The sequence below is a fragment of the Armigeres subalbatus genome, chromosome 1, assembly GCF_024139115.2.
Source record: "Armigeres subalbatus isolate Guangzhou_Male chromosome 1, GZ_Asu_2, whole genome shotgun sequence".
NCBI classification, from domain to species: Eukaryota; Metazoa; Arthropoda; class Insecta; order Diptera; family Culicidae; genus Armigeres; species Armigeres subalbatus.
In genome coordinates this window covers 203,895,560-203,909,306 of record NC_085139.1, presented here as the reverse complement: position 1 = coordinate 203,909,306, position 13,747 = coordinate 203,895,560, and the positions used below count along the sequence as shown (strand labels likewise).

Genomic DNA, 13,747 nt, shown 5'->3' with positions numbered 1-13,747 from the left:
TCTGATGATGTCCTTGCAAGTCGAAGACAAAGAACAGCAATTCGAAGTCGACTGTGGAGCCTGCACGTCAATTATTAGCTATGAAAGGTATTTGTCTGATTTTTTACACTATCAGTTGTCCCCCGTAGCGAATAGTTTTTATCAGTTTTCCGGGAAAAAATGCGAAGTTTTAGGAAAAATTAAAGTCATAGTGAGTCTTGCACCCGGTAGTACGAATCATACCCTAGAGCTAATCGTCATAAGGACGGAAGCAAATTTTGAAGTAAGACCCTTACTAGGAAGGGCATGGCTCGATGTTTTAATTCCAGAGTGGAGATTTGCTTTTACACCAAGCATCAAGTACGTTAACGATTCGAAAACGTTGTCTATTTTCAACATGATTAAAGAACGCTATCCTAAAGTTATCTCCGATACAAACGATTGCATTGAGTGTTTCACTGTGGAGGTTTTGATGAAACCTGATGCCAAGCCCATATTCCATTGTCCATATCAGGTACCATTTCGCCTTCGTGAGGCTGTATCAAAAGAATTGAATCGATTAGTCGAAACGAACGTTTTGGAACCAGTGAAGCACAGTAGTTGGGCATCGCCGTTGGTAGTAGTTCCTAAATCAAACAATCAAATACGTCTTTGTTTAGACTGTAAAGTCACTATAAATCGCTACGTTTATACGGAGCATTATCCATTGCCACGGGTGGATGATCTTTTTGCAAGTCTGGCTGGCTCAACGTGTTTTTGTGTATTAGATTTGTCTGGAGCGTATCTTCAGCTCAAGGTCACAGAAGGATCAAAAGAATATTTAACGGTAAATACATTAAAGGGTTTATATCGGTACAACCGGTTACCTTTTGGGCTTAAAAGTGCTCCAAGTCTCTTCCAGTCGATAATTGATCAAATTTTGCAGGGAATTCAGAAAGTCAAGTCATTCATTGACGATATAATTATCGGTGGCATTGATGAACGCGAGTGTAGGAAGATTTTCGAATTGGTCATGACAAGATTAAATGAGCATAATGTCAAAATAAATTTTTCCAAGTGCAAATTTTTTGAGTCGTCGGTGGAATACTTAGGTCATATAATCTCAGGAGACGGTATTCGGCCTACAGAAGAAAAGATTGAAGCCATAGTCAACGCTCCTGCTCCAAATAACGTAACTGAGCTTCAAAGCTACTTAGGACTTTTAAATTATTATTCGCGTTTCATTCCAAATTTGTCGTCTCATTTAAGGGATTTATACGGTTTGTTACACAAAAATACCCAATATAAGTGGACCAGTAGTCATGAAAAGTGTTTTCAAAACAGTAAATGTCTCATTTTAGAAAATGATATTTTAGAACTGTACGACCCAGACAAACCTATTATTGTTGCCGCTGACGCCAGTCCGTATGGACTGGGAGCGGTTTTAAGTCATATCGTGAATGGTATAGAAAAGCCCGTCTTATTTGCATCAACAACCTTGTCGGCCGCCGAGAAAAACTACTCTCAGGTATACATAGAGGCCTTAGCTGTGATTTTCGCTGTAAAACGTTTCCATAAATATATATATGGAAAAAAAAATCTCATAGTATCAGACAATATGTCACTTCGTGAGATTTTCCACCCCGAAAAGGGAACATCAAGTGTGTCTGCTTCTCGTTTACAACGATGGGCCGTAACACTTTCAGTCTACGACTATGACTTTGCATATAGACCCTCCTATAAAATGTGCAACGCAGATGCACTGTCCCGACTTCCTTTAAAGTCAGCAAATGAAGTCGAGGCTGCTTGTAGCGTTTTTACGGTGTATGACAAATTCCCTATAGATCAAATGAAATTAGGTTCATTTATTCAAGAAGACCCAGTTTTATCACAAGTTTACGCTTTTGTAAAAAGCGGTTGGCCTAGCCAATGGACGGTTAAAACATGCCACGTTTCTTTTTTACCATATTTCCGATTGAGAAACTCACTGTCAACAGAAGACAATTGCCTTTTTTATAGGGATCGGATTGTAATTCCTAGTAAATGTCGCGAAGAAATTTTAGTTTTATTGCATCAGAACCACATAGGGATTGTCCGTATGAAGCAATTAGGCAGATCTGTTTTATGGTGGCCTCATTTTGACTTAGACGTTGAAAATTTTGTTGGGAGATGTACCGCATGTCAGAAAACTCAAAAAGTTTCCCGAGAAACTGTTGTATCTAATTGGCCTACCTGCAGTTACCCGTTCGAAAGAGTGCATTTAGATTTGTTTCATTTTAACTCTCAAACATTTTTAATCATAGTTGATGCTTTTTCGAAGTTTATAGATGTTAAATGTTTGAATAAGTCAGATACCCGTCGTGTTTTAGATGTTTTAAACGAGTTTATGTCATATTTTGGCCTTTTTGGTGAAATTGTTTCCGATAACGGACCGCCTTTCAACTCTTTTGAGTTCGAAAAAGAATTAACGGCTCTAGGCATCAAGGTTACCAAAACTCCAATATATCACCCACAAAGCAATGGGTTAGCCGAGCGCGGTGTTCAAACTGTAAAAACAGCTTTAAAAAAATATTCCTTGATTCTAATGTAAATCAGACCAACATTATGGGGGTATTACATCGATTTTTGTTCGCGTATCGAAACACGCCTAGTATGGCGACAAAAGCAACTCCCTCTGACTTAATTTTCACCTATAAACAAAAAACGCTAATAGGTCTGCTAAACAACAAAAAATCTAAATTTACAGGCGAACAGAAGTTAAATCCCGGGAGGACAATTGGTAACTGTAAGAAAGAAGATAAACCCAAATTTGTGAGACAAAAACCGGAAGATCGTAAAAAGTACAATTGTTTTTCGTGTGGTCAGAAGGCATTGTATAGGAACCATTTTAAAGACCATGTTAGGTGGATACCAGTTAGAATTTTGAAACAAGTTAGCAAGTTAACATACCTCATAAATTTAAACAATAGTGTTAAGTTAGTTCACGTCAATCAGCTCCGACTTTCAAAACTCGATGATCAATTGCATCCAACAACCTTATTGGCTCCTACCGTAGGTCATTACCATCACGAAAACAGATTTTCAACACATTATCAAGAGCTACCGGTGATTGGTCAGGAACCATGCTTAAGAAGATCTGGGAGGAACAGAAAGCCTCCAGATAGGTTTCAAATAACTAGGTAGGAAACATTTAAGTTCCGGAGGATGTTGTATAGTTATAAACCAAAATACATTTTTGCTAAAACGTTCCGCAATGTAATCCACACACGATAATACACGAAATAATACGAAGATAAAGCGATCATTCATCTTACGATCTAGCGAGAACGGTGAGTCTCTATCTAGCCACGATCATAGAAGGTCACATTGTATTGCCTTAAGTTAAATATAATTAATACCAAGTGAAGTTATATCGTCTTTCACTTCATGATAACCAGTTCGGCTGAATGTCCATTTCGGTTGTATGACGTTTTTGGTCAAACTACTTTTTTGGTCAAATTGCCCTGATAACAGTTTCGGATAAACGTTCAATTCTGCTTAATGGGATTCGGTTAGATGGCTTTTGGTTTAAAGGCCAGTATCGACTTAAAAAGCAGGACGACGATTTCGGCCAAACGGCATTTTTGGGCTGATAAAAACGACTTTTTCGGCTAAATGACCAGTTCACATTCTTGGAATTTCCCAAGAATTTCTTATGGACAATATACTAGTCGTTCCATAACTGCAACATGTTTTCGTTTCAGTTATAAAATGGCGTTCGATAACTGCGACGCATTCTAGACGTCTAACAATTATCAGACGACGTCAGAATATAAGAGCACCTGATTGTTCAGCACTATGCAGCTAAAGCTATGTCCATTTAGAATCCGGAATAATAAAATCATCTGTATCTCGGTAACGGATTGACGCACAAATAAGGTTAATACATCAAAACAAGGGTAATTTACTGTACTTTAAGGAAAAGTTATTGGTACAAATAATTTCTTCTTGTTTCTAGTGAAAATTCGCACCTTCTTCTTTATTCCTCTCATCAAAAGTTGCACACCCCCGGAGTCAACTTCCTTGGGCCATTTTTAAATATTTTGGTCATCTGAGTCGCGTCCCGAGCTGTTTTTCCACTTTTTCCACTTTTCTTAAGCTTCCTCTTCATTACTGCCCAAAATATCTCGATGGGCCGGAGCTGTGGGCAGTTGCGTGGATTTATGTTTTTATCGATGAAATCTTCGTTATTATCGCGGTACCACTGGATGCCTTCCCGGCTGTAGTGGCAACTCGTCAAATCTGGCCAAAACTTCACGGGACCTTTATGGGCTTTATGGAAGGTCGACCGCGGTTTTTGAGACATTTCTCCTTGTACAGCTTCGAGTCTATCGTCTTATTCGTCACAAACACTTAGGTCTTTGCCCCACAGTTGCATATCCCTTGCCACAATCATCCGTTTTTTTCGCAAGTTTGTCCAAAAAGCAAACTTAAACTTCGCAGGAACTACTCCTCGTACCGTCACCATGTAGAATTTTTGGCTAGGAAGCTGTCCGAAATCCATTTTGACGTAGGTTCTATCGTCGATGACAGGATTATCAACGTGGGTGTGCAGACTTTTTTCTCTCCTTTCGGCTTCCATCTGAAATAATTTTTGACACGCTGCACGAAACTTCGTGAAATTTATACCACAGCAAGTGGGCGCCTAGGTAGACAAACCGCTGTAACAGAATTCTTGCAGCGGTCACTTTCCGTGCCGCTGCAATACAATAAATGATTCCGGATTCTAAATGGACACAGCTTTATCATTGACTTTGACATCGTTTTGAAGCTCAGCGGTCTGATGTGTGTGTGTGTGTGTGTGCGTCATCCTCTATCCCTCACCCATCTGGGGGTGTTGATCAAGTAGTACTACGAATAATTTGATCATATCTCATGCTCCATAATGGTGCCCTTTTTGTTACGAAGACTAGTACTACAGAAAGGATTCACTTCTGAAGCAAGAAAGGTTTCATCAGATAGTGCAGGGAATGGGATGTACTAGTCGTTCATAATAGGTACAGCAAAACTTCACAAGGACGCCCTTATTCGTACTAACTACTCAGGGAATAGAAGGTCGAGAAGAGTCACCGTTGCTAACTAAAGCGTGAAACGGGTACCTGGGACTCCCATAATATCCGCGGCAATAGCAGCAAACGATGCCTTGTACGTATTTAGTGTTCCATTTTCAAGTTTTTAAATTTATAAAGCAATTCAAAAAAGATAGGAAAGAATTGGAACGTGCTCACCAGTTGAGTTTATCCACTATCAAAATAGATCCAGTCTGGAAAGGGGCACACCAGGATATCCAAGACGACAACATCAGTAGAGGCCGCAATTCCCAACTTGGCTGATTTGGAGATTCTCGTGATGTTCGTAGTTGAGAAAGTTCCAGTAGCTGTCAATTTCGAGGTTGTCGCTATCGCTGCCACAGTTTTGTTTGATCCATCCTAGCAAAAAATCCAGTACGTTCTTTTTCATCTTGAGTCTAGCATTTTTAGTTTACTCCTTGGTGAAATTCCGCCATACGAAATAACTTTCTCATGGTCATTCACCAGTTCATCGATACCAAAGCAGAATTTTGATAGGTCAAACGTGTCTCCATGCATAAAAATTTGGCGAATTCTCCCTCCTTGTTCCAACTCATATTGTTTTGATGGTTTTGTTAGTTTGATTAATGGATTTATTGTTGAAACATCAAACCACCGACAAATCTCTCATCCAAAACTGCTAAGCTTGAAATGCTCCATTCCATAGTAATCACAAATTCCTTGGCGTAGGCATGCCGCGGAAACGGCATCCTGATCAGACAGGATCGCACGAAATCCTCTCCCTGGATTTCGATCAACTGCAACGACTTCTGGATGCTTCAGGTTCTTCTTCTTCAGCAAAAACGAATGAAGATTTAATCAATGGCATGAGAGCTTTAATAGGTGCGGGAGAAACTTTTTTTTGACGGGAGAATTTTTTTCTGGGGACGAAAACACATCCGTTGACTGCCAAGACATACTTCGATCTCTCATTTTGAAGCTCAGCGGTCCGATAACTGCAAAACTTATGTAACTATAGAAATGCAGTTAAAAGCAGTTAAATGATTTCCAGTTATCCAACGTCTACTGTACAAACAATTTCCCGTAGAAATCCAATAATAATTTCATTGAAACATTTTGAACAATCTTCTGCGGAAATTCTAAAGAAGTTTCCGTTAAACTTACGGAGAATTTCTCCTAAAGAGATTTTTTTCTTAAAAACTCCTTAGACTCTCCCGTGGAAATTCTTAAGAATTTACTGTTTTATTGTTAGCCATGCCAAACTAGCCGTCTTTATTATTCTATACTGAGCAAACCAACGGGGAAACATCCATTCTACAAGCCGCACTCTCCTACAATTATCAAGAATTGTCTGTGCAAATTTCGAAGAATACTCAGCAGGAACTTTTCGTAAATTTCCGAAGTTTTTCCTGTAGAAGTTAATAAAATTTTTGTGTGAAAATTCTGAAGTTTGTAATGTAAACTGCGACGAATTTTCTGCCGAAATTCCAAACATTTTTTTTGGGAATTCCAAAGAGCTTCTCTCGGTAATTCCAAAGATTTCTCGAAACTTCAAAGTAGTTCCCAAATTTTAGAAAAACTTATAGATTTTTCTGGAGTAGTTCATTAGATTTTCCATGCGAATTCCAAAAGAGTCTTTGTTTTGAAAATATCCCAAAAAACACAAAAGAAAATTTTGGAAAAACGTAAAAAAAAAATCGACACGCCGATTCACGCTGCCGCCGCCGACCAAAATTCCGACCGCCGCCGACGAATGTCGGACCGGCGCACACCTCTATCTCATCACTCCTCATTCTCCTTCCTGCTTTACTTAAGAAAATATAAATGAAACATTTGTGAAGTAGGTAAGAACTGCGAAGTGTTAGAAGTGATAGGTAAAAAATGAGAACCGAGAAGTGCTGATTCCGAACATGTCAATTGTCACTTCTTAATTCTCGCTTTTCACTATTAATTTCGAACATCTTACTCCTCACTTCACTTAATAAAGAAGGTCCTTCAATATCGAGTAAGGGAGAGTTCACTGTATTTTTGACGTAGAATTACGTCCTTCGGTAAGATAAGATGGGTCATTCCAAAGTTTCAAATTTTGGACCGTCACGAAAACAAGTCAGGCCAATAACTCAGCCGTTTACAACAAACTCTTTAAAATTTCGTATAACGTATTATAAACAATTGATTCAATGCATTTAACTATTGATCAATTCAATTTCGCCATTCAGTGTTGAAATTTCAATTTTACAGTAAATTGCCTAAATTCCGTCTGTTAGCGATCCAGAACGAACAAACACAATATGTTGATGATTGAATTTTGCGTCCACTATTGCACTCTACATTATTCTACGTTCAATTTGCGGTCGTGTATTTGGTACAATAAAGTTTCGGGCAAAGCAAAATGTTCCAAATTCAAATATTGAAAAATTCGTAATTTTCAAGGAAACGAACCGTGAGACCAACAATATTGAAGTAAATATTGATGAATCTAAAAAATAGAATTCACTTCCATCTACCCCCTCAGTAGGGTCACAGCAGTTGGCAACGGTCAAGACTGTGCGTTTTTTAGGGGTATTCCACTGTTTTATTAAAGTAATTTGAGAAAAATCTGATGTTTTTTCAGCAGCAATCAAGGAAAGATTAATGAGAGAATTTTTTGGTAATATTCCTGTCGCGTGGGACCTATTTTTGGGCCCTGATTAAGTCCTACTAGAATTTTCACTTAATAGTAATGTAATAGTAATGCAAGTTTCAATGGGTTTGAAATCAACAAAAACATCAGCAACACAAAATAGCAAATTTTTAACTAATAAAAAAGATCATCACAAACGCTTGCTTACCGTCTTTGGTGGTAAATCCATGGACATCGGTCCCATTAACTTTCACGATTACATCACCAGCTTCAACCTGGAAAGAGAACAGATGCGAAAGAAAGAAAAAACGAAAGTGAGAAAAACAAACTATAACTGAATTGAGTTCGCTTACGGAAATAATAAAGCGAGGCATGTTTCATTTTTCGAGCTAGATTTAAAGTGAACACACTTCCGTACTTCTCTTTAATAACCGTCACATTGGAATTGGAATTTTATACGCGTTCCAGATGACAATGAAAATAGACAATCACGAATTCCAATGAGGCTACCATTCCTACGTGAGCATTGTGCATTAAAAGTATTGAAATTATTCCCTGAGCTAATGATGCTGATTCCCTGTGACACATTTATTTGAGAATAGCTTTGGTTTTTACCCTAAGCGGTACGTGAATAACTACATTATTCATTATCCAAATAAGATAGAGAAAGACACACAATCGCACTGTTATCCGACAGGATTTGCGCTGAAGGTGTGTCGAGTCGAGACATCATAACACAGCAAGCCCTTCGACGAACAGCCATGCACAGTATGCACGGAACCACCTTCTTTATAACGAATCGAATCATCATCCGCCGTCGACATCATCGCGTTGATTGATTGGCGATTAAATGGGAAGATTATTCCTGCATTGCGGGGGTGTTGGCAGAATGAAAATCAATCATTCAGGGGCTGAATTGCGCGTACAAAAACCCATCATGTAGTAGAAGCCGTATTCATCCACAGGAGGCTTTCAAATATTTGCACAATTGGTTTCAGTATCGACAGCATTTGTCTTAGTGCTCTACAGCAATTCTAAGAAAATTTTGTCAACGGATTGTCAATCCAGAGATGGCAAACTCGATCCTCGTTCCGGTCAAGGATGTTTTCGGGTGGAAACATTCTCGACTTCCTGAGTCTAGTGTATCCATTGTACTTGCCACACAAGATACTTACTCATGCAAAGAAAAGCTTTCAATTAACAACTGAGGAAATGCTGATAGAATACTAAGTTGAAAAGCAGCCCTAATTCCAGTTGGAATGCAGAGCCATAGAAGAGAAAGACATAGATGCACGTAAGCTAAGGATGACACCTTTCAAATAACCGATGTTGAATTATCTGGTAAGGTGCACCAAAAGCCACATTTTACCGGTTTCATTTTGAGTCAACCGTAAGCTAAATGATAAAAAAAAAACAATAAGAGAAATAGAGGCAATACGATGCAACGATGCTGTTAGACAATCCAAATAATATTTTTTTATATATAAAATATTAAATCATATTTTATCAAATTTATAGAAAAATTGAAGAATTTACCATTTTTATAATCATATTACAACTCTCCATAAATTAAAAAAAAAAACTTCCAATTATAAATTATAAGGAAATTGGTAACAAACCAATCATATATTTCTTTCAAATTGTGTAATACAGGGTTGTATGTTAAAAATGTAATATTGTGGGTTGTTCAATGTAAGACCAGCCTCCAACGCTGTAGGTATAATTAATAGAGTCAATTATTTTCGTTAGTCAGCCCATATGGCCCCCATAAACCGTGTGTTTATTTTTTCGATACTCGTAGTTCACGGACAGTCAGAGACTTTGCACTCATACCGCGGTAGACCAACAGCATCAGCAAGTACTCGCTAATAAAGCGAATGACTGAATATATTTGTTTTTGTCATTCTCATACGCTCAAGCGCACCGAAAGGCTGTATGTTCACTTCGAAAATGTTGTAATAATAGTTCGACTCATCTCGACGAGTTGAGTTAATATCTGCATGTTTATGTTTGAGTAAAATGCCAAACATTAATTTTCAAAACACCAATTTGTACGCTACAAGTTACATTTAACAGAAAATCCTATTAACCAGACCATCCAATACGGGGAAAGTTCCATGAAACTAGTTTTAAAACTCAAAACAAGCGACAAGGTTGTTCTTATTCTCAGCCGATCAACTAATTCTAGTGTGATATGTACTTAAGAGTAAGAAAGGTGAGACCGCTTGATGGATTAATCTGTTTTTTATTCCGCTTTTATCTCGAATAAATACGAAGAAATATTTGGCACATTTGTTTGTTTGTTTTCTTCTAATATTTCTGAATTGTTTGAATTTTGTTTTCTTCAACACCATTCGTAGTACTCATGATAAAGAAAATTTGATATCTGCGATTCAATTGGTCAGTATTATGGGTACTACAGATTATTTGGAAATTTGTTTGTTTATACAGAAATATTTTGTTTTGTCAGTCCTACCTAATTTTGGGGTGATAAAATAGGGAGAGTATTAAAATCCGGATATTTTTAATTTTACTTTTTAAGCTCATATAACAAATAGAGGATTCACTGCGCTGGTAATATAACATATATGAACGGCAAACGTTTTTTTTTCATACAGACTTTCAGAAGCTTTGAAAGACTAGAGATTATATTAAGCAGAAAACATACAGACATTATTTATAATAAGCAAAAGAATTAAAACGGTGATAATAAGTTTATGTCAATCATTATTTGTTTGCAGTATAATAGAATAGAAAGTCCGGCGAATGGATGATTGCTCACATGATAACAGATCGGATCAACATCACTAAAAGTACGAGAATAAAAAATATGAAGATATAATGAATCGCAGTTTACATTGCTAGGAAAACAAATGGTTGGTTTCTTATTAGCTAAAATGTCAAAGAAGCTTCCAATCTAAGCCAAACTTTTGCCGCTGATTGCGGTGGTACTGTTCAATAGAGTTTCATTAGACCGACAACGTACAATCTTTTTGTGCATTGCTACCTAATTAAACGACATTTACACATACTGTCAACCTATCAATCACGCGTATTTTTTTATCACGCAGTTGCAAAACATATGATCTTTGATTACGTCATCATAATGCTTGCCTCGTTCCCATTGGCCCCCGCCTCAACCCGTAGAGCAAGGTCCAACAAAACAATAATCGATAAATAACATCATTCTTGTAGTAGGCGCGCGGTGTTGGTCTGGCAGGTACCAGGTAGGTACTACAACGACGCGTGTGGCTGATGGAGATGATACCACGCCGTAATCTCGTTGTATTGTGTGTACATTGTGTGAAGTGCATGCATTTCGCATTCCCTAACTATCGACGCTGAGGAAGAGATCCGGCTGTGCAGCAAGCAATTCAGCAAGGCCACCGACAAGCTCAACAGTGCAATATAATGTAGGCATGCCTTCACTTACAAACAACACACTACACATCAACGGCAGGCAGAGTTTCCATCGACTACCGAGCACTCCTCATGAGTCGTGTTTTCCCACCGTCGTCGTCATCGTCGTCGCCGTCGTCGGGGTGCACAAAGGGTTGGAACTAGGACTAAGTTTGCCGAAGCCAGTGTTCGCCACATATTTGCTACCACTCACAACTTAACAAGTGCCTACCTGGTGCAAATGGCGTTAATGGAGTTGTAAAATTATTTCCCTGTTTCGGAAAGCGATTTATTCCGTGTAGATTACAGACGGGACTAAACGGCACAAAAAGTATGTTTTACAACGACCTCTATTCGTGGGACATTGTTGTAGGAAATTGATGTTACATAGTTGTGTGTCGTCGAATTGGGAAAACTGTACAGAATTTCTCGTGGAAATTCAGAAGCATTTGTGTGAAAATTCGAAATAATTTTCCGAGAAATATGAAAGATTTTTGAAATTGGAAATTAAAAAAGATTTGAGAAATTGGAAATTTGAAAGATTTGGAATTTGGAAATTTGAAAGATTTTTGAAATTGGAAATTTGAAAGATTTGGGAAATTGGAAATTTGAAAGATTTTGGAAATAGGAAATTTGAAAGATTTTGGAAATTGGAAGTTTGAAAGATTTTGGAAAATGAAAATATGAAAGATTGTGGAAATTGGAAATTTGAGAGATTTTGGAAATTGTAAATTTGAAAGATTTTGGAAATTGTAAATTTGAAAGATTTTGGAAATTGAAAATAAGAAAGATTTTGGAAAAACGAAATTTGAAAGATTTTGGAAATTGGAAATTTGAAAGATTATGGAAATTGGAAATTTGAAAGATTTTGGAAATTTGAAAGATTTTGGAAAATGAAAATATGAAAGATTGTGGAAATTGGAAATTTGAGAGATTTTGGAAATTGGAAATTTGAAAGATTTTGGAAATTGTAAATTTGAAAGATTTTGGAAATTGAAAATAAGAAAGATTTTGGAAATACGAAATTTGAAAGATTTTGGAAATTGGAAATTTGAAAGATTATGGAAATTGGAAATTTGAAAGATTTTGGAAATTGGAAATTTGAAAGATTTCGGAAATTGAAAATATGAAAGATTGTGGAATTTGGAAATTCGAAAGATTTTGGAAATTTGAAAGATTTTGGAAATTGTAAATTTGAAAGATTTTGGAAATTGAAAATAAGAAAGATTTTGGAAAAACGAAATTTGAAAGATTTTGGAAATTGAAAATGTGAAAGATTGTGGAAATTGGAAATTTGAAAGATTTTGGAAACTGTAAATATGTAAGATTTTGGAAAATGGAAATTTGAAAGATTTTGGAAATTGGAAATTTGAAAGATTTTGTGAATTTGAAAGATTTTGGAAATTGAAAATATGAAAGATTGTGGAAATTGGAAATTTAAAAGATTTTGGAAATTTGAAATTTGAAAGATTTTGGAAATTGGAAATATAAAAGATTTTGGAAATTGAAAATATGACAGATTGTGGAAATTGGAAATTTGAAAAATTTTAAAAACTGGAAATTTGAAAGATTTTGGAAATTGGAAATTTGAAAGATTTTTTAAATTGGAAACTTGATTTTTTTGGAAATTGGAAATTTGATTTTTTTTGGAAATTGGAAATTTGAAAGATTTTGGAAATTGAAAATATGGAAGATTGTGGAAATTGGATTTTTTTTTAAATTTGAAAGAATTGGGAAATTGGAAATTTGAAAGATTTTGTAAATTGGAAATCTGGAAGATTTTGGAAATTGAAAATTTGAAAGATTTTGGAAATTGGAAATTTGGAAGATTTTGGAAATTTGAAAGATTTTGGAAATTGGAAATTTGAAAGATTTTGGAAATTTGAAAGATTTTGGAAATTGGAAATTTGAAAGATTTTGGAAATTGGGAATTTGAAAGATTTTGGAAATTGAAAATATGAAAGATTGTGGAAATTGGAAATTAATTTTTTTTTGGAAATTTGAAAGAATTGGGAAATTGGAAATTTGAAAGATTTTGTAAATTGGAAATTTGGAAGATTTTGAAAGTTGTAAATTTGAAAGATTGTAGAAATTGGGAATATAAATGATTTAGGGAATTGGAGAGTTTCCCGTGGAAATTCAGCAACATTTGTGTGAAAATTCGAAATAATTTTCCGAGAAATACGAAAGATTTCGGAAATTTGAAAGATTTTGGAAACTGGAAAGTTGAAAGATGGTGGAAATTGGAAATTTGAATGATTTTGGAAATTGGAAAATTCTTTTGGAAATTTCTTCGGATTTCCACGGAAAATTCCTTCGGATTTCCACGGAAAATTCCTTCGGATTTCCACGGAAAATTCCTTCGGATTTCCACGGAAAATTCCTTCGGATTTCCAAAGGGAAATTCCTTCGGATTTCCACGGAAAATTCCTTCGGATTTCCAAAGGGAAATTCCTTCGGATTCCCACGGGAAATTCCTTCGGATTTCCACGGGAACTTCCTTCGGATTTCCACGGGAAATTCCTTCGGATTTCCAAAGGGAAATTCCTTCGGATTTCCAAAGGGAAATTCCTTCGGATTTCCAAAGGGAAATTCCTTCGGATTTCCAAAGGGAAATTCCTTCGGATTTCCAAAGGGAAATTCCTTCGGATTTCCAAAGGGAAATTCCTTCGGATTTCCAAAGGGAAATTCCTTCGGA

At 36.5% G+C, this 13,747-nt stretch overlaps 1 protein-coding gene across 5 annotated transcripts in view; it reads right to left on the bottom strand.

Moving 5' to 3' along the window:
• The window catches only part of LOC134205688 (PH and SEC7 domain-containing protein), a 338,134-nt gene that overhangs the window by 51,341 nt on the left and 273,046 nt on the right, over window positions 1-13,747 (bottom strand). For all 5 annotated transcript variants that reach the window (XM_062681206.1, XM_062681209.1, XM_062681207.1 and 2 more), the window contains one exon: window positions 7,859-7,925. In XM_062681206.1, coding sequence (XP_062537190.1) covers window positions 7,859-7,925 — 67 coding nt within the window. The remainder of the gene's footprint in view (window positions 1-7,858; window positions 7,926-13,747) is intronic.